The sequence below is a fragment of the Scyliorhinus canicula genome, chromosome 12, assembly GCF_902713615.1.
Source record: "Scyliorhinus canicula chromosome 12, sScyCan1.1, whole genome shotgun sequence".
Lineage (NCBI taxonomy): Eukaryota > Metazoa > Chordata > Chondrichthyes > Carcharhiniformes > Scyliorhinidae > Scyliorhinus > Scyliorhinus canicula.
Genome location: NC_052157.1, coordinates 19876633 through 19898369, shown reverse-complemented (window position 1 = coordinate 19898369; position 21737 = coordinate 19876633). Strand labels below are relative to the sequence as shown.

General features: G+C 50.0%; 1 protein-coding gene across 1 annotated transcript in view; it reads left to right on the top strand.

Moving 5' to 3' along the window:
• The window catches only part of LOC119975190 (cytosolic carboxypeptidase 4), a 287106-nt gene that overhangs the window by 122858 nt on the left and 142511 nt on the right, over positions 1–21737 (top strand). Inside the window, exons 16-17 of the mRNA XM_038814795.1 lie at positions 3260–3404; positions 7330–7480. Of these exons, the coding sequence (XP_038670723.1) occupies positions 3260–3404; positions 7330–7480 (296 nt within the window). The remainder of the gene's footprint in view (positions 1–3259; positions 3405–7329; positions 7481–21737) is intronic.

Sequence of the window (21737 nt, the reverse complement as noted above, 5' to 3'; positions counted from 1 at the left end):
TGCTATCCACAATGCTACCGTGCTGCTAGTTGGAACTGTTTTCCTGGTAGAAGAGACTTCCTGTGGGGAGGGATCTGCCTGTGCTGTGTGGGCAAACAATCAGTCACATGTGATTTCCCCCCCCCACCACCCAATTGGTCAATTAGTGGTCAGAAGGGGGGGCTGAAGGTGAGGGAGGGGGGGGGGGGCGATGCCATGGCAAGTAGGTGAGGGGGCGAGGATACCCCAAAATGGAGGAGCCTTCTTTCCAACTTTTTCAAACTTTAAAAAAAAAAGTAGATCAAGCAGCCAGCACAGAGATTTAAAAAAAAAAATTTAGAGTATCCAATTATTTTTTTCCGATTAAGGGGCAATTTAGTGTGGCCAATTCACATACACTGCACATCTTTGGGTTGTGTGGGGGGGGGGGGGGGGAACCCACACAAACACGGGGAGAATGTGCAAACTCCACATGGACAGTGGCCCAGAGCCGGGATTGAACCTGGGATCTCGGCGCCGTGAGGCAGCAGTGCTAACCACTGCACCACCGTGCTGCCCTAGCTAGCACAGAGATGATGGGCCAAATTACCTCCTTCTGTGTGGCAAGTGTTCTGTTATTCTGCCACGGAGACGCTAACCAGTTTATTTCAGATTGGTTAACACCACTGTCAAAACTGACCACATTCATTCTGTAGTTTTCAGTCTGAAATATAAAAATGCGTTGAAGTCAGAAATGTGTGAGCAAGGAAAATGACGGGTTCATTTAGGATTGCTATGTCTGTCTCTGTAAAATGGCCTCAGAAATTTCACGAGCCACGAATTCGGATGCGGTGGATTTTAAGTTGTAACACTTATTTCATGCAAAAAAATATTTTTATTCAATTTTTTCCATTTTACATGTACACTCCCACTTACCATCCCCTATAACCTAACTCCACCCTTCCCAAATACCTAACCTCTGCCCTCCCCCAACCCGTGCCAGCAACTAATGGTGACCAGCTCTTTGAAATACACAATAAACGACTACCATCTTCCATAAAGACCCTCAATTGCTCCCCTCATAGCGTACTTGACTTTCTCAAGGTGTTGCTACGCCATCAGATCTCCCAGACACACTGAGGCACTGGGTGGAGAAGCTGACCTCCACCCCATCAGCACTCGAACGCCAGGCCAGCAGTGAGGCGAAGGCCAGGACATCGGTCCCGTACCTGTATGCAGCTCTGACAAGTTTGACACCCAAATACAGCCACTAAGGGACAGGGCTCCAACTCAATTATCAGCAATCCCGACATGGTACTACAGAAGGAGCCCCAGAAACCCACAGGCCCGGGATACGACAGGAACATATACACATGATTGGCCGGACCCCCTGCACAGCGCCCACACTTGTCCTCCACCCCTGTAAAGAACTGATGCATCCTGGATCTAGTCAGGTGGGCCTTAAGTTGTATTAAGCCAAGGTTCGCACTCGAGGACGTGGAGATCGCCCTCCCCAGGGCCTCACTCCACACCTCATCATCCAACACCGGCCCCAACTCCTCCTCCCACTTGGCCTTAACCCCCTCCACCGACACTGAGTCCTCCGACATAATCCGTCCATAGATAGTGGAAGTGCTCCCTTCCTCCGACCCTGCAAGTGAAAGAACCCTCTCCATTAATGAGGCTGGCAGCATGACGGGAAATGTTGGGAAGATCAATTTCGCAAAATTGCGAACTTTTAAGTACTTGAATGAGCCAGATCGCAACAGCCCAAACTTCTCTGACAATTCCTCTAAACTGGCAAACCGCGCCTCCAGGAACACACTTCTTTCATTTTAACTGATGTTCCAGGTTTTATACATATGGCATGTTCTAAATGATCTTAATCTGCTCAGTCTTGACTGTGCAGGCCCATTAGATATGAAATATTTTTTACATCCAGTGAAACCATTTTAAACCCATGGTGCAGTACCGCTATGGTTTAATACCTTCTGTAGGAGGTTTGAAATATTTAATTATTTTTAACACTGTCACTGGCTATGGACGGGCAGGAGTAGTGGCTCCACTCTGAAGAGTATAGGCTAACTTTCTGTGCACGTTATCAGTTGTGAGGATCTGATAGCCTCGGATCTTGCAGGGTTTTCATGTGGTGATCGCTTAAAGCGCAACGTCTGAAATGATCTTCCTGCAGCTGACACTTTTTTTTTCTCCAGTATTTCATCTTTTTAGAAAAGCTTTTGCAAATTTTACCTTTTAATTTTTCTCCGGTGCTAACTGCACGCCTTTGCAATGTGCATGTATGCATGTGCAATGTACATGTATGCATGTGCAATGTACATGTATGCATGTGCAATGTACATGTATACATGTGCAACGTGCATGTATGCATGTGCAATGTGCATGTATGCATGTGCAATGTACATGTATGCATGTGCAATGTACATGTATACATGTGCAACGTGCATGTATGCATGTGCAATGTGCATGTATGCATGTGCAAGGTGCATGTATGCATGTGCAATGTACATGTATGCATGTGCAATGTACATGTATGCATGCACGTGCAATGTACATGTATGCAGGTGCAATGTACATGCTTGTGAAATATGCATCTGATGCACACATCTGTGCAATGTAGTCACCTTTGCATAGGCACCTGTGAAACGGGCATATTTGCTTGAGTGTATGTGTGTGTGAAGTGTGCTTTATAAATATTTTCTCTTGGGATATGTGTGAAGCACTGCAATCAATGTCCTGAGGTGGGCCTCTGTTTTGGGGGTGATTCTTTCTGCAACTGAATGGCAAGGCCACTTGATGGGAGCATGAAGAATCAATCACGTGGCTGGAATATGCCGTGGCTTTATTATGCGGGGGATTGTAGTGAATGGTTGGATTTCCATGACAATCTGACAGTTTTCCTGGTCATTTTTCCATTTTCCGAGGGCCCAGCCTGTCACTAAAATTCAATGAAGTCGGTTTCACAACATGCCGTAGTGCAGATACACTTTTGTGTATTCTACCCGACAGCACATACGTGGCTGCTCTACAGGCCTGTGTACTGTAAATAGATGTGAAATCTGCATCGGTGTGAAATGCACAGCTGTGTAATTTACATAATTTGAAATATACATGAGGTGTAGTCTGCATGTGAAACACAAATATCGATATGATGTATTCCCTGTGAAATGGAATTCATCGTTTTGCCTGTGATATTACTTATTGGAAACACTGGTGTGTTTGACAAAGTAGAACAAATGGATTCTTTGCACAGATAAAGCTGGATATTATTCTGTTCCCTCAGAAATCATTATTGTAGACATAGTGCAGTTACAAGAGGCCAGAAGGAAACATCATACTACACCTTGACATTTACCATCACTTTCCTGCACTCGAAGGATGTCTGCTACTTGGCATATCACTACCCGTACACCTATTCGACACTAATGGTATGTAATTTTCTTATACTACTGACTGTGGAAATGTCCTGCAAAACACCCCAGTGACTAAATCCACAGAACAGTCCGCACATGTGACATTGTCAGACAAGCCAGACCCATACCCTTGAATTCGGAAGGCCGTGTGTAAAATGTGAAGGGCAGGATTATTCCCTGTCGGCTTTTCAGGTCCTGTAGTCAGGCTCAAATCGGGGCCAGAGGTCCACGCAGTGTGGGGAACAATCAGTCATTTGTGATTTTCCCCGCATTGGTCAATTAATGGTCAGCGGGTGGGCTTGCCTTCCAATTAGGAATGGGTAGGTGGGGAGATGCAGGGGTGGCGGTGGTCTCTTGACACCTGAGCGCTGAAGAAGGGACTCTAGCTGGGAAGCAGCATCGGGCAGGTGAGGTGCAAGGATGCCCCAAGATGGAGGAGCCCTGTTTGCAACTTTTTGAAACTTTTAAAATAAAAAAATACATCAGGCAGCCAGGGGCACCAGCGAGGGTCTCTGTGCTCGCCTGGAGTGCTGTCCTCTTTATCTAACTCCAGCAGGACTGCACACATCCCAGCGACCCGGAAACTAATTAGAAAATCCCAGTCGGCTTCCGACAATAGACATTAACTGGCCACTAACTCAGTGAGTTGGCTACCTGCTGCTTGCGGGCAGGCCATTCTGCCACCCCTTCCCCCCCATTAGAAAATGGAAAGTATTTACTGCTAACAAAACATGAATTACTTTGTTGCGGAAAGCAATAAATTGAATTAGCTGATTTCATGGGCGGAAATTGTGAGATTCAATCATATTCCACCTTTAGCATCATCATCTGCTGGTCATTGCCATAAGACCGTTCTTGCCCTGGTCATGGTAATTGGTACTCTATGATGTGGAGACAGACTCCCAGTGTCCCAGTGTACTGTTGAACCTAAGTTTTTGGGGAATTAGATCCTCTTGGAGTTCTGGCGTATGGCTAGACTATTCAGCAAGACTTTTGGTGGGGAGGTAGGTATTTGTCTGGCAACTTGTGCGGGATTGCTAAATGTGCCCTGTTCCAGTAAAACCAGAAACAGATTTGAGGGAAAATTTTTATCCCTCGGAATGGGAGGAACCAGCAATCTCCTTGTGCTGACAACAGGTTCCTTTGGAATTAGTCAGCCTGAGGACAAGATCAGCCACTCTCACCAGAATATTTTGGGGCGGGCATCTCGCCTCCCTGGAAACAAAGTCGGCGTTAAGCTACCCAGCTCCGTAGCTGCAACGTTGACCAGCGGCACAGCCAGAATGCGCTGTGGGTGGGATAAACTGCGGCAGTGTGGGACTTCCACCCTCCACTGGGGCAGGGCAAGCCCTGCCCTCGGGAGCTGCTGATCAATTTGAATGGCATGAACACATTAGTGGGCACCTCTGGGACTGCAAAGAGGAAGCCAAAGAAGACCTAATGAATCCTGGAGACAGCTTAGACCCCGGGATCCTGGAGGCAGCTTAGACCCCTGGGTCCTGGAGGCAGCTTAGACCCCTGGGTCCTGGAGGCAGCTTAGACCCCTGGGTCCTGGAGGCAGCTAAGACCCCTGGGTCTCGGAGGCAGCTAAGACCCCTAGGTCCCGGGGGCAGCCAAGACCCCTAGGTCCCGGGGGCAGCCAAGACCCCTAGGTCCCGGGGGCAGCCAAGACCCCTAGGTCCCGGGGGCAGCCAAGACCCCTAGGTCCCGGGGGCAGCCAAGACCCCTAGGTCCCGGGGGCAGCCAAGACCCCTAGGTCCCGGGGGCAGCCAAGACCCCTGGTTCCCAGAGGCAGCTAAGACCCCTGGGTCCCCGAGGGAGCTAAGACCCCTAGGTCCCAGAGACAGCTAAGACCCCTGGGTCCTGGAGACTGCTGAAGCCCCCGGATCCCGGAGACAGCTAAGTCCAGGGTCTTGGGCAGAAGGGATTGGGCAGGTTAGGGAGGGGACAGGGGGAGTGGGTTTAAGGCAGAAGGCGGTTCAAGAAGAAAAGAGAGGGGTTCTATTTGAGGGGGAGCACCCCTCAATCCACAAAGGAGAGGCCCCCAAAATAGAATTTCCCCTTCTTGTTCTTTGAAGAACTTCTTTTAAAAAATCGGGGCTGCCCACTCCTGCCCGACTGCCCACATCAACTATTCCATGATGTGGGTTTAGCATAGTGGGCTAAACAGCTGACTTGTAATGCAGAACAAGACCAGCACGGCGGTTTCAATTCCCATTCCAGCCTCCCTGAACCGGCGCCGGAATGTGGCGAGTAGGGGCTTTTCACAGTAACTTCATTGAAGCCTACTCGTGACAATAAACAATTATTATTATTATTATCGGGGGAAATTGGCTTGGTAACAAACCTAATTGGCCCTTGATTATCTATTTGTTTTTCCAATGAAGGGCCAATCCATCTACCCTGCACACCGTGGGGGTGAGACCGTGCAGACACGGGGAGAACGTGCAAACTCCACAGGGTCAGTGATTGAACCCGGGTCCTCGGCGGCGAGACGCAGCAGTGCTAGTCACTGTGTCAAGTGCCGCCTCCAATTATCTATTTAAATGTGCCATGCTGCTGCTAATTTTGGCCCCCACCCACCCCCTGTATGGTGGGTGTGACCTCGGGGGCGGGGGTGGGTGTAGGCGGGTGGGTGTTGTTGAGGGGTTGTGGGGGGGGGGGGGGGTGGGGGGGGGGGGTGGGGGGGGGTGGGGTGGGGGGGGGGTGCTCTGGGAAGGTGCCGGGCTGGCTTGCAGCTTGAGGTTTTCGAATGATGCTCTGTGAAAATCAAAATCCCTCATCCATCTCGTAACCACATTGTGTCCTGAGTGAGATGAAAGATTTTTAATCATTTGGCAATGTGAGCCAGAACGAAGTGAGAACAGCCATTACTTTTACAAAAGAATTTGTTACAGGTGTACTTTAAATTAGATTTTGCTGCCAAACAAAATTGGATTTCTTTCTTCAAGTAAAATAATATTGAAATGAAATCTAATGCCGAGTTTGTTTCTCAATAAAAAATTTATGTGAATGAAAGGACATTTCAGATCGTTCCACTTCATGGTAACAAATTATTCTGAATCACTTGTACGGTGCATCGCTAATGTATTCAGGATATTGAAGCCGATCCTTTTATTTCTTTCTAAATAATTTTTGGATGAGTGTAATAATGAATTGACATCACTTTACCCATCTGAACTCTAACTGAAGATCAGACATGGATTTAACCTCACCAGGTGCTGGGGCAATGCACGGATGTCCTTGCACCCACCCCTACCAATAAGCTCACTTTGTTCAATGTAAATAAGGGAATAATTTGCATTTAGATAGCATCTTTCACATCCTCAGAATGTCTCAGCACGCTTCACAGCTAATCAAGTACTTTTGAAGCGTAGTCATAGGGGAACATGCCAGCCAGCCAATTTGTACATCAAGGTCTCATGGCAACAATAAGACAAATTATCTGTTTTTTGTGGCACTGGTCACCTGACAATCTTCCTTCAGCAACACCACTTCATGGCAGCACGGTAGCATTGTGGTTAGCACAATTGCTTCACAGCTCCAGGATTCCAGGTTCGATTCCGGCTTGGGTCACTGTCTGTGCGGAGTCTGCACATCCTCCCCTTGTCTGCGTGGGTTTCCTCCGGGTGCACCGGTTTCCTCCCACAGTTCAAAGATGTGCGGGTTAGGTGGATTGGCCATGATAGATTGCCCTTAGTGTCCAAAATTGCCCTTAGTGTTGGGTGGGGTTGCTGGGTTATGGGGATAGGGTGGAAGTGTTGACCTTGGGTGGGGTGCTCTTTCCAAGAGCCGGTGCAGACTCGATGAGCCGAATGGTCTCCTTCTGCACTGTAAATTCTATGATATTCAGTCTTTCTGATCCACTGTAAATTGGCTACTTTCTCCCTACACCATTTCTGAGCAGTGCATTTAACTCGAGGTTTCACCTCTGTTTCAGACTCACCTGCACCTCCTCAAGGAATCGCTGAACCCTGATCAGATTTACTTCAGGCATCAGATATTGTGTTCCACACTAGGGGATAACAAGTGCCCGGTGATCACGATTACTGCAAGCCCTGGTTCCCAACCTGAACAGTTGCATCAATTTTGTAAGTAATCAAAGTATTCCTAGCTTTCCATGCAGTATATTTTTCTGAGGCTAGGGGCTCATTGAAACTTTGGTGCATCTCATCAGGTGTGTAGGTTGTCACTGGTTTTATGAAATTGCAAACAGTATCTTAATGTCTGATCCAAACAGAAGCACCTCTGTCGGTGTGGGGTATGTACAGTCAGTAGTGCACTGAAGATTCAACCTGGGACCTCTGCTCAAGAACATGAACCTTCTGACAGTGAGGCAAGAGTGCTGCCACTTGAAAATGCACGGACCATTAAAGTCGCATCCCCAGTCTTAGAGGCACTGTAGAAGTTCCTTTCTTTATCTATTCATTCATAGAATGTGGACATCGCTGGTTGGGCAGGCGTTTTTTGCCTTTCCATAATTGCTCTTGCAAGGCCTGGCTTGTTTGTTAGGCCATGGTCAGCCACATTGTTGTGGGGCTGGAGGCTCACAAAGATTTCCTTCCATTAGTGAACCAGATGGGTTTTTAATGACAGTGGTCGTCGTTTGACTTTTGATTCCAGTTTTTTTTTAGTGAATTCACATACTTCACCATCTGCCGTGGTGGGATTCGAACCTGGATCCTCAGAGCATTACCCTGGCTCTCTAGTACAATACAGTGACAATACCACTGTGCCACCCCCTGCTGATGAAGCAACACTCTCCCTTACATTTTGTAGGATGAGCTCCCTGATGTATTGGCTTGTGTAGGCTTGAGAGATGAACAGACACTTCCAACACAGATGAAGGTTCAACTCAATTTTATTAACTACTTCTAACTAACACACGATGACTGTGGGTCTAAATGATGCTAACTTAAACTAGAGACCTAAGCCTTGTCCGAACCAGTTGATTCTCCCAGCATGTGTTGTGAGTCTGTGCTGGGCTGAGTAAGTTCCTGTTACACTCAGAGGCAGCACCCAGAATGAGCGGGAACCGTGGTGCCCTCTGCCTTTATAGTGTGTGTATTCTAACTGGTGATTGGCTGCGGTGTTTGTACATGTTGATTGGTCCCTGTGTGTGTCCGTCAGTGTGTGTCTGCACCATGATATATTGGTGTATATTATGACACTCCCCAGAGGCCTTGACGCACACTAATATGCAAATGAACTTGTCCGAGGTTACAGATAGCTGGTGACAGGTGGATTGGTGCATGGAATAGCTGAATCTCTAGCCTTAGGTATTTATTTTCAGGAGTTTGGTCCACTACCTAGGCAGTGTTCGTACACACATTTCTGAATTATTTTTCTGAGGATGCGTAACCCCCATGGCATTTTCAGATTAAGCGCACATGTTGAAGAAAAAGCCCGTTTCCTCTGGTTGGAGAGTTAATGACGGGGATTCATTAGCTTGAATTTGCCACTGAAATGGGAAACAATATGAAGAGATATTTCTTTATGTTAAGAATTCCTGGAGTTTGAATTCTACGCCCAGGTAGTGGTCGAAAACCAGGGCATGTCTTAGCGGAAATTTGGATGAACGTTTGATGTGAGGAACAGACAGGAAAGAGAGCAAAGTAATATAATTGGATTTGGATTGCTCAAGCCAAGAGCCAACATGGAGACAATGGGCCAAATGGTCACCTTTTGTGCTGTAAACATTCATGTTCCTGTGGATCATCCTTGTTTCAAACATGTCTTTCTCTCTGCATAACAACACATCATAGGGGCTCTTTTAACTAAAGTTTCCAGGCCGGACTCAGCCCCTGCTTGCCCAACCTCCACAGCTGGGGAATTAGTGCCAGCCCCCTACGTGCCTGTGGGAGGGAGCAAACTATGCACATCATAAAAGAATGTCCAATCAATCAATTGATATTTATTGTCACATGTATCGAAATACAGTGAAACGTATTTTCTGCGGCCAAGGGAATGTACACAGTACCTACATAGTAGACAAATGAATAATCGACAGAGTACGTTGACAAATGGTCCATCAACAAATAGAGATTAGACAAAGTGTGGAACAAGGGGCCAAACAAGAGCAGCATAAGGCATCGTGAATAGTGGGCGGGATTCTATGATCCTGAGGCTAAGTGTTGACGCCTTCGTAAAGGCCGTCGCGTTTCCTGACGGCGTCAACATAGCCTCAGGATCAGCAATTCTGGCCCCCACAGAGGTCCAGCACGGCACTGGATCGACCCACACCGCGGGGCGCTGCGGGGCCCGCACATGCGCAGTGGCACCGGCACCAACGCACACATACGCAGTGTCTCCATTCTCTGCGCAGACCCCAACACGACATGGCGTAGGGTTACAGGGGCCGGCACGGAGGAAAGGAGGCCCCCAGCCCGAGAGGCCAGCCCGCCAATTGGTGGACCGCAATCGCGGGCCAGGCCACTGTGGAGGCCCCCCCCCGGTGTCGGATCCCCCCTCCCCACCCACAGGCCACCTCCGGACCCTTCCACGCTGAGGTCCCGCCTGGTGAGACGTGGTTAGAATTGCGCCGGCGGGACTCGGGTCTTTTGTTACGGCCGTTCGGCCCATCCCGGGTGGAGAATCACCGGGGGGGGCCCTGTAGAGTGGCCCCCGGCCGGCGCTGCGCCGACTGTGCTGGCGCCAATGGCGGTGATTTTCCGCTCTGCGGAGAATCATGTCCCGGTGTCGGGCGGTGTTGCGTGTTTCGTGCCGGTCGTGGCAGTTCTCTGGCCCAGCGCCGGGCTGAGAGAATCCCGCCCAGTGTTCTTACAGAGAACAGAATCTTACAGGGAACAGATCAGTCCGAGGGAGAGTCGTTGAGTCTATTAGCTGTGGGGAAGAAGCTGTTCCTACGTCTGGATACTGCAGTCTTCAGACTTCTCTATCTTCTGCCTGATGGAAGGGTCTGGTAGAGGGAAAAGCCTGCGTGTGAGAGGTCTCTGATAATGCTGTCTGCCTTCCTGAGTTAGTGGGAAGTGTAGACTGAGGGTGGCAAGCTTGTATGATGCGTTGAGCTGAGTTCACCGCACTCTTCAGTTTCTTGCGATCTTGGGCTGAGCAGTTGCCATACTAGGTTGTGATGCAACCGAATAGAATGCTCTCTATGGCACATCTGTAGAAGTTTGTGAGAGTCAATGCAGACATGCCTTCTCAACATTGCCCCTTGCCTGAGGTGTGGTGACCCTCAGGCTAAATCCCCACCAGTCAGCTCTCCTCCTCAAAGGAGACAGCAGCCTATGGTCGTCTGGGACTATGGTGACTTTACCTTACTTTACTTTTTACCTCTCCCCACTCACCACAGAGGACCTGAAGAAACTGCTTGGTTTCAGGACTTTGCATTTGCTAAATATATAAAATAAACTAAAGCAGATGCCTTTAAAATCAATGCTGTCCACTCTGCTTTTCTCCCCATTGGCAGTGAACTCTCTAAGGCCTAATTATTGCACATGATTAGTGCTATTCCACTGCAAGCAGTGCTACGCAATTAAATAATTTGCCCGTTAGTTAGAGGGACTAGATCAGAAGGCTTGGCTGACACAATAGGCAGTATTTAATAGAGATGACAGGGGTGTCGTCTACAGCAGTGCTTCTGAAACTATCTGATGTGGCGGACCGGCAGCTTTTTTTTCAATGTGCCAGGGACCGGTGAGCGAAACAAGCCAATCCAGGATTACTGTCTCTTTCTTTTCTGGAAACACTCCACGTACCGGCAGACGATGGCTCGCGTACCGGCACCGGTACGTGTACCACACTTTGAGAAGCACTGGTCTACAGGGCGCTGGGCTGGTGCGAGTCCCACATTGTCTCCTTTCACAGAGGCCTTCCAATTCCACTGGTCCTCTGGTACTTCCCCCCGTCCTTGCAGACTTCCACTTCCTGATGCTGTGTCCCTTGAGCTTGTATTGCGTCCGTACCTTTGAACAAGAGATCTCAGTCCCTCAACCACAATCTGACCCTCTACACCCCCCATACACCAACATCACCTCCCACTACCTTCACCGCCTGTCTCCTCCTGACACCCCCTCCCAACCCCATCAAGGCATCAATCTGCCAAATGGATAAAGAGCTGGGTGATGCAAAGGGTTAGAAAGGCTGTGCAATGTGGTTCAGAGGAATTGAGTACTGCAATGGGCTTGAGTAGCTAAGAGGAGCTGGATGACACAGCAGCTTAACGGTGATCATAGAATTATAGAATTTACAGTGCAGAAGGAGGCCATTCGGCCCCTCGAGTCTGCACCGGCTCTTTGAAATAGCAGCCTACCCAAGCCCACACCTCCACCCTATCCCCATAACCCAGTAACCCCAAGCCCACACTAAGGGCAATTCCTTTGGACACTAAGGGACAATTTAGCATGGCCAATCCACCTAACCTGCACATCTTTGGACTGTGGGAGGAATCCGGAGCACCCGGAGGATGAATGGGTTGGAGTGATTGGGTGACGCAGCGGGCTAGAGGGACTAAGGAGCACAGTAAATTATGGAAAAGGGACTGAGCGGAGGGTTAGAGGGAGTTTGTACTGGGTTGGAATTGGGAGATTGGGTGATAGGGTATGTTAGGGGACTGGTTGACTAGTTGAATGGTGCAATGGGTTGGAGACACTGTGTAATGCACGAGATTAATAAGGACTGGGCGACATAGTGATTTAGTGAACTGCCTTTTCACCAATGGAAGCTGAGCTTGAATCCAGACCATTAGGTTAAATGTCACCTTGGGCTGTGTCAGTGAGTTTATTTTGTAATTAGCTACACTGACAAGAAAAGACCCACCTTTTGCTTGCTTCCCTGTCTATAGTGGGCTGGCTGATTTCAGCTGAACACTGGTCGGGGTACATTAATTCTTCTCCACAATCCTGGGTAAGAGAAAGAGTGGAGAAATTGGAATATCACCGAGAAAGACAAGAGCAGCTGATGCATGGGAACATCACCACTTGCAAGTTCCTCACCTAAGCCACACACCATCCTGACTTGGAAATATACTGGTGTTTCTGCACTGTCACTGGGTTATAATGCTGGAACTCCCTCCCTAACTGCAGTGTGGGTGTTCCTACAACACAACATGGTCTGCAGCGGTTCAGGAACGGAGCAACACGGTAGCATAGAGGTTAGCACTATGGCTTCACAGCGCCAGGGCCCCAGGTTTGATTCCCGGCTTGGGTCACTGCGGAGTCTGCACGTTCTCCCTGTGTCTGCATGGGTTTCCTCCGGGTGCTCCCGTTTCCTCCCACAAGTCCCGAAATACCTGCTTGTTAGGTAATTTAGACATTCCGAATACTCCCTCTGTGTACCCGAATGGGCGCCGGAATGTGGCGACTAGGGGCTTTTCACAGTAACTTCATTGCAGTGTTAATGTAAGCCTACTTGTGACAATAAAGATTATTATTAAGAAGGCAGATCACTAGCGCCTTCTTGAGTGGAATTAGGCATGGACAATAAGTGCTGGCCCAGCCAGCGATGTCTGCATCCTGCAAAAGAGTAGCGAATTAGAGCTATCCCCACACCTCGTAAATTAGTAAATTAAAACAAAAATGTTCAGCTGAGAGCAGAGAAGGTTAAGAAAAGCTTTAATAGAGATGTTCAAAAATCATGAAGGGATCTGATACGCTACGTAAGGAAAATAATTTCATTGGCAGAGGGATCGGAAACCAGGTCCAGATTTCAAGTAATTGGGAAAAGAATCATTAGTGGAGTGTGGAGAATTAATTATTTTTGCAGCAGGTTATAATGATCTGGATGCACTGCCTGAAAGACAGTGGAAGAAGATTCAAGAGTGGCTATCAATTGGGAATTGTTTGATTATTTGAAGGGGAGGAATGGGGGATAAGCAAGGGGTTGGAACTAATGGGATATGTTTCTTAAGGAGCCTAAATAGACAAGAAATTAAATGAAATGAAAATCGCTTATTGTCACAAGTAGGCTTCAAATGAAGTTACTGTGCAAAGCCCCGAGTCGCCACATTCCGGCGCCTGTTCGGGTGGCTGGTACAGGAGATGGGCCGACTGAACTCTTCCTGCATTGCATTGCAGCATATATAAGTCTCCCTGTGTACTATTACCCCAGATTCAAACCGCACTGATGTACAAAGAGGTATCAAATGATGTTTAACAGCTGCAGACGTTACCAGACGGGTCAGTTATTTCCTCTCAAGTCTTTATATTTATAGTGAAACACACATTTCCCCTTGATGATTCTATTTGTTCAATTTTCCAAATCCTTTACTTGTATGCATCAATTCCCCAGCGGCTGGGGCTGTTCAGGTTCAAGGCTTATTCAGCAAACCCGGAGGTCAAAGGCTGAGTGAGAAACAATTCTCTAGACGTGCAAAGTCTAATGAAACAGATTATGCAGATGTAATTGCTTGAGTGTCCGTGTGTATTGTGGGGGTTCGGTGCTGCAGGGGTGGGGTGGGGGGTTGACAGAAAGTAACGGTCCTTAGTGTTCTAGCGAAAGAAAGAAATGGAGGAAATCAAGCAGAGAAAACTGCATCTGACTGAAAAAAGTGGTGGTTTCATATTTCAGTCACACCACTGCCTCTGCTGTATCAATTTTCACAACAAAGCAACGTGTGAATTGAGTTAGAGAGGAAGGTAAAGCAAAAATGAGCAGCAGTTTTATAAAAAAAAAATTTGCCGCGGAACCTAACACAGCGCCTTTCGCTCGGCAAATAGCCCCAGAGTTCAGAGGGGGCCAAGAACACAAAAACAGCAGGAAGTACATCTGCGTAAAAATTGTTGCACATTCTGTGATACGTTTGATATCTATTTTCCAGAGAACTGTTTGTGGTCACGGTCTCAATCACACATTAATGCACTTTACTTTCAAAAAAGAATCTGAAGTAGCTATTGCCCTTGGGAAGGTGATTGCAACAACTGAGTGGCTTGCTGGGCCATTCCAGAGCACAATTAAGAGCCAATCTCGTTGCTATGGGCATTGACCAGAAAAGTACAACAGATTTCTTTCCCTGAAGGCCATTAAATGAACCCGATGGGTTTATTGGACAGTCTGGTAGTTTTGTGGCCACCATTACGGTGGGCACACGGTAGCACAGTGGTTAGCACAGTTGCTTCACAGCTCCAGGGTCCCAGGTTCATATTCCCAGCTTGGTTCACTGTCTGTGCGGAGTCTGCACGTTCTCCCTGTGTCTGCGTGGGTTTCCTCCGGGTGCTCCGGTTTCCTCCCACAGTCCAAAGACGTGCAGGTTAGGTGGATTGGCCATGATAAATTGCCCTTAGTGACCAAAATAGGTTAGGAGGGTTTATTGGGTTACGGGGGATAGGGTGGAAGTGTGGGCTTAAGTGGGTCGGTGTAGACTCGATGGGCCGAATGGCCCCCTTCTGCACTGTATGTTCTATGTTCAAATTTGTTCAAATTACTGTTCGAGCTTTTTTTTCCACATTTGCTTAATTAACTGAATTTAAATTCCTCAAGTGCTGTAGTGGGATTTGAACTCCTGTTTCTTGGCCAGGCCTAGTCTTGCTTTCCTCGTCTCCCAACACAACTGAACGCCTTTGTCCCTGGTGCCTATTCTCGTAAATCGGCTCTGTGCCCTCTTCAATATCTTGTTATCCATCCTTAAGAACTTGACGCAATGTTCTAACAGAGGCCTAACCAGTTGCCCCGGAGGACAATCCCCCCCCCCTCCCCCGAGACTGCACTCTGTGTCATTTCCTGCACTGAGGAGCTCTAGTGAGTGAATCTCCTCCTTGCCGAAAAGATCGGGATGCCATTGTTAAAAAAGCATACAGAATCCTTCAGTGAGATTCTCTGTTTGGGCGACAATGGCAACGATCCACTGGCCGCGTTGTGCTCTCCCTTGAGCGCGGTGCAGCTGATGAATGCAAGTGGAGCCATCTTGCAGACATCCAGACAGTCTTCACATTTCGCGGGGTTCACCCAAGTCCCGTGAGACGTCGCAATCTGAAACCAAACAGCGCGCGTCAAATCAAGTTTGAACCCGGGATTCACCAGCCGTACTGCAATCAAGGGAGAACGTAACGCGGTAGCTGGACGCATCCTACGTTCTCCCGTTGGAACTGAATTGCATCTGATTTACCACGAAACAGGTACGAACACAGAAATCAAATGTGAACCAGTCTTTTCCAGCTCTATCTATTCACACAATAGGAATTAGGAAGAGGCACCCAGTCTCAAATACATTCACCAGTTACATGGTCCCCTCACATTAACTCCAGGCCAAGCCACTCTCCAATGGCCCCTTAACATTAACTCCTGAAAATAGTACCCACGCTTGGAATGGGTAAACTAAAACGTTTTCTTATTACAACATATTTAACTCTTAGCTTTTGTCATTTTTTAATGGGAGGAGTGATGCTGAAAAGCTGATTCTCATATCTGACACATGCACTTCTCTCTCTCCCTCATACACACACTCACTCTTCTTTCTCACCCTCATTCACCCCCTCTCTCTCACAGACTAAACCCCTCACAAACTCAACCCCCCTCACACACACTCACTCCTCCTCTCTGATACACATTCACCCCCTCTCTGATACACCCTCAACCCCTCTCTCACACACACTAACCCGCCTTCACACACTCACACCCGTCACACACTCAACTCCCACCCCTCGCTCGCACACTCACGCCTCTTTATATCACTTTGAGGCCCATGCTTGATGGCCCTTCGTTTCGAGGCCAGTGCTGGATATCTCTTGTTCTGAGACTTGCTCTGGGCACCAGCCCCCTGCTCCCGCATCCTCTCCGATTTTGACTCCCAGGCCGTCTCTTCCCATCACTCGCCTGTCCAAGCTCGATCAATCAGAGGCTGGCTTCTGGAGCCTCTGATTGGGTAAGGAGCGCTACAGCATTTTCCCAACATTTTCAGATGTGTCTGACTTGACACAGCCCCCCCCCCCCCCGGGCCGGAGTGGCTCCCACGGAACCCCTGGGTTCCGCGGGCTCAAGTTTGGGAAACCCTGTGCTGAGACACTGTGTTGGCTTGGCCGAAATGTTGATGCTACACAAGGAGTGAGGCTTTGCAGATGTTGGGGTGTTAGCCTTTGTTCATTTTGGAACTTCTGGAAGCCAGCATGTGGCCAGCTGGAGTCACCTTGTCAGCTTTCCATTTTGAAAAGCACAAACAAAGACTTTATAAAGTAGTCCAGGTGACGAATATATAGAAATAAACACATCCCGACCGTGACACTGACCATTTCACCAGTATCTAATGTTGTTCTGAAGTGACTGTCCTCCGAACTGTTACTTAAATTCCCAAGTTTTGTGTCATCTGCAAACTTCGACATCATGCCCTGCCCAGAGGTCATTATATGGGTCTAAATACTAGTGCTGACAGATACCACTTCCTCCAGTCTGAAAACGAACCGCTTATCATTACTCCCTGCTTTCTGTCTCTTTGTGTCCATGTTGTACTGCCACATTAATCCCATACGTTTCAGTGTTGCGAACAGATCTATTATATGGGATTTTATCAGATGTCCTTTGAAGGTCCTCATGCACAGCATCACTGCACTACAGTATCTTCATAAACCCTCTGTTATTTCACCAATGGATTGAATGACGCAATCCAGGTACAATTTGTCTTAATAAATTTCTTGATTATTATTAACCCTTGTTGTTCCAAGTAGGCAGTCAGTTTTTGCCCCAGATTATGATCTCTGGAAGGTTCCCCACCACCGGCAGTGAACCTTACTCATGCAGCGAGCGATTAAGATCTGGAATGTTCTGCCTGAGTATGTGTGATGGAGGCAGGTTCAATCAAAGCATTCAAATCGGAATTAGACTGTTACCTGAAGAGGAAGAATCTGCTGGGTTACGAGGCGAAGGTGGGAGAATGGCCGGTGCAGAGACGATGGGCTGAATGGCCTGCTTCTGCAATGCATAGTTCTGTGATAGTCGCAACATTTATCCATCTCCCCTTTTTTGAATGAGGGTGTAAGGTTCTGGTTGGCGGGAGGAGTCGTGGAGTGGGGGTGGGTGGGTATTGTTGTAGTATGACTAGGGGTATTACGGTACCTGGGAGTGTGAGCTACCATTGGTGCAGAGGACTCGCTGCCCATTGGCCCAGGTATGTCATGTGCCTCTCAGCCGATTGGCTGAGACGAAGGTAGCTCCGCCTACGGGGTGGGGTATAAGAGCCCGTGTTCCCCGGCAGTCAGCCATTCTTCTGTACGTCTGCTGCCAGGTCACTTCTTACGTATTAAAGCCTATCATTCGGATTTTATCTACGTTTCGTGTCCATTGATTGTGCATCAATTTAATACGCAAGATTTTAAAGGATGGAGCTTCCCATCAAGCCGGAGTGTCTTCGACTCAGCCCACATGCAGCAAATGCAACAGCAGCATTTAAGCACTGGCTGGGTTGCTTCAATAGCTACCTGAGTACAGCCGAAAACGTCCCGACGAGGGAACAGAAATTGCACATCCTCCACTCGTGCGTCGGTACCGCTGTGTACACGCTCATAGAGGACAGGACAGACTACGACGCGGCCATGGACTTACTTAAAGGACATTTCATATGACCGGTGAACCAAGTCTAGCCCGGCACTTACTGGCCACGAGGCAGCAAATACCCAGTGAGTGTCTGGACGAATTTTACCGTGCCCTCCTCGTGCTGGGGAGGAACTGCGGCTGCCCTCAGGTGTCTGCTGCCGAGATTACCAAACTTCTTATCAGAGACGCCTTCGTTGCAGGTATGCAGTCCTCACAGGTCCGCCAAAGACTTTTAGAGAGAGAGACTTTAAGCCTCATGGAGGCACGGGCCCTCGCCTCCTCCCTAGACTTTGCAAATCGGAATGTTCGCGCGTACGCCCCCGACCGCGCTGCGCCCTCCTGGGCAGTGTGGAACGCGACTTCCCTCACCCCCACGGACTCGGACCCCCCCCCCAGGCCTGCGCCGCAGGGTGCCCCGATAAACCCCCGGGGCCCCGCTGCTATTTTTGCAGCCAGGCAAAGCAGCCCCGCCAGGGCTGCCCGACCCGCTCCGCAACCTGCAAGGGCTGCGGCAAGAAGGGCCACGTTGTGGCCATTTGCCAATCCAAAGCGGTAGCTGCGGTCCCAAGCAGCGACCGCGGGTCTTCCTCCCCGCTCTCCTCAGGAACCCCGTGCGGCCCGCGGACCTCACTGCCCCCACCCCCCAACGCCACGTACAATCCCCGGGCGCCGCCATTTTGGGCCCCCGACTCCACGTGCGGGGAACGGGTGCCGCCATTTTGTCCACCCCCACCATGTGCGGCCGACGGGCGCCGCCATCGTGGACCGGCACCGAGGACCCTGCAGGTGACTACTCTCTGCCTGATGACGACTCGGAGTTTCTGCCACAACTCGCCTCAGTCGCATTGGACCAGTCGCGGCCTCGCACTCTATTCACAGCAACCATGAAGATCCTCCTCAACGGCCACGAGACAAGCTGCCTGCTGGATCCAGGAGCACAGACAGTTTTGTCCACCCTGCCATGGTAAGACGCTGCGCTCTTCCTGTTTACCCAGTCAAACAAAAAATCGCTCTGGCCTCCGGTTCGCACTCGATCCAGATCACAGGGTGCTGCATAGCGGACCTCACGGTCCAGGGGCGGGTGTTTAAAAATTACAAGTTCTTCGTCCGTCCTCACCTCTGCGCGGCAGCACTCCTGGGGTAAGATTTCCAGTGCAACATCCAGAGCTTAACATTCAGATTCGGCGGCCCTATGCCCCCCCCCCCCCCCCCCCCTTATTGTCTGCAGCCTCGCATCCCTCAAGGTCGATCCCCCGTCCTTGTTTGCAAACCTCACCCCGGACTGCAAACCCGTCGCCACCAGGAGCAGACGGTACAGTGCCCAGGACCAGACCTTCATCAAGTCCGAAGTCCAACAGCTTCTGAAGGAAGGGGTTATCGAGGCTAGCAACAGCCCCTGGCGAGCACAAGTGCTGGTGGTAAAGACCGGGGAGAAGAATCGGATGGTCATAGACTACAGTCAGACCATCAACAGGTTTACGCAGCTGGACGCGTACCCTCTCCCACATATCTCCGACCTGGTCAACAGGATCGCGCAGTACAAGGTCTTCTTCACGGTGGACCTCAAGTCCGCCTACCATCAGTTCTCCATCCGCGCGAGTGCCCGAAAGTACACTGCGTTTGAAGCAGATGGGCGACTCTACCACTTTTTAAGGGTTCCCTTCGGTGTCACAAACAGGGTCTTGGTCTTCCAATGGGAGATGGACCGAATGGTCGACCAATATGGTTTACGGGCAACCTTCCCGTATCTCGATAACGTCACCATCTGCGGCCACGATCAGCAGGACCACGACACCAACCTCCGAAAATTCCTCCGAACCGCAAAACTCTTTAATCTGACCTACAACAAGGACAAATGCGTGTTTAGCACCGACCGTCTAGCCATCCTCGGCTACGTAGTGCGTAACGGAGTAATAGGCCCCGACCCTGAATGCATGCGCCCCCTGATGGAGCTTCCCCTCCCCCACTCCCTCGAGCGCTGTTTGGGCTTCTTTTCATATTACGCCCAGTGGGTCCCCAATTACGCCGACAAAGCCCGTCCCTTCATCCAATCAGCCACTTTTCCCCTGTCAATGGAGGCCCACCAGGCCTTTAGCCGCATCAAAGCAGACATTGCAAAGGCCACGATGCGCGCTATCGACGAGTCCCTTCCCTTCCAGGTCGAGAGCGACGCGTCCGATGTAGCTCTGGCAGCCACCCTCAATCAAACGGGCAGACCCGTGGCCTTCTTCTCCCGTACCCTCCACGCTTCCGAAATCCGCCACTCTTCGGTTGAGAAGAAAGCACAGGCCATAGATGAAGCTGTGCGACATTGGAGGCACTATCTGGCCGGCAGGAGGTTCACGCTCCACACAGACCAACGGTCAATGGCCTTCATGTTCGACAACGCACAGAGGGGCAAGATAAAGAACGACAAGATCTTGCGGTGGAGGATCGAACTGTCCACCTACAACTACGACATCTTGTATTGTCCTGGGAAGCTAAACGAGCCTCCCGATGACCTGTCCCGAGGCACCTGTGCCAATGCACAAGTGGATCGCCTCCGAACCCTCCACGCGGACCTCTGCCATTCGAGGGTCACCCACTTTTTCCACTTTCTAAAGACCCGCAACCTGCCCTACTCCATCGAGGAGTTCAGGACAGTGACTAGGGAATGCCACTACTGCCCCGAATAAGCGCATCTCATAAAAGCTTCCCGCCCCTTTGAACGTCTCAGCATGGACTTCAAAGGTCCCCTCCCCTCCAACAACCGCAACACGTACTTCCTCAACGTGACTGACGAGTACTCCCGCTTCCCGTTCGCCATCCCCTGCCCCGACATGACCACACCCACCATCATTAAAGCCCTACACACCATTTTCTCCCTGTTCGGATTCCCCGCTTACATTCACAGCGACAGGGGGTCCTCCTTTATGAGTGACGAACTGCGTCAATTCCTGCTCAGCAGGGGCATCGCCTCCAGCAGGACGACCAGTTACAACCCCCGGGGTATCGGACAGGTCGAGAGGGAGAACGGTACGGTCTGGAAGACCGTCCTGCTAGCCCTGCGGTCCAGAAATCTCCCAGTCTCCCACTGGCAAGAGGTCCTCCCAGACGCCCTCCATTCTATTCGGTCACTCCTCTGTAGATCCACTAACCAAACGCCTCATGAACGCCTTCTTGTTTTTCCCAGGAAGTCTTCCTCAGGGACCCTGCTCCCGACCTGGCTGGCTACACCCGGGCCCATCCTGCTCCGGAAACACGTGCAGGTGCACAAGTCGGACCCGTTGGTCGAAAGAGTTCACCTACTCCACGTGAACCTGCAATATGCGTATGTGGAGTATCCCGACGGCCGACAGGACACGGTCTACCTGCGGGACCTGGCACCCGCCAGATCCCGGCCACCCCCCCCGGCGCCAGCACCCCCCAACCCCCCTCAACCCCAACTGCCTCTGGCAGGCCGCCCCCCCCCCCCCCCCGACACCTACACACACGCTGCCTAGTGGACAGGACGACCCTCCCCTGCTAGCTCCGACTAGGGGTACAGACGGAAGAACAGGATCATCGCTCCCGGAGTCACGGACGAACACCACACCAAAGTCACTGGCACAGCTCCGTAGGTCGCACAGGACATCCAAGGTGCCCGATTGGCTGATCGAATCCATGTAAACTGCTGATGGACTCTTGGTTTTGCCTGTTCTCCATTTTGTTTTCTCTCCCCATTTCCCAAACTGTACATAGTTGCTGTTCTGTATTTTGTAAATAGTTGCGGGCCAGTGGGCAGCCATCAATGAAATGGTACGATCTAACATCTCTAGTCATACTACCAGTCTCTCACATACTGATGGGACACGCACCCCCCCCCCCACCCTCCATGTCCGCGTTCCC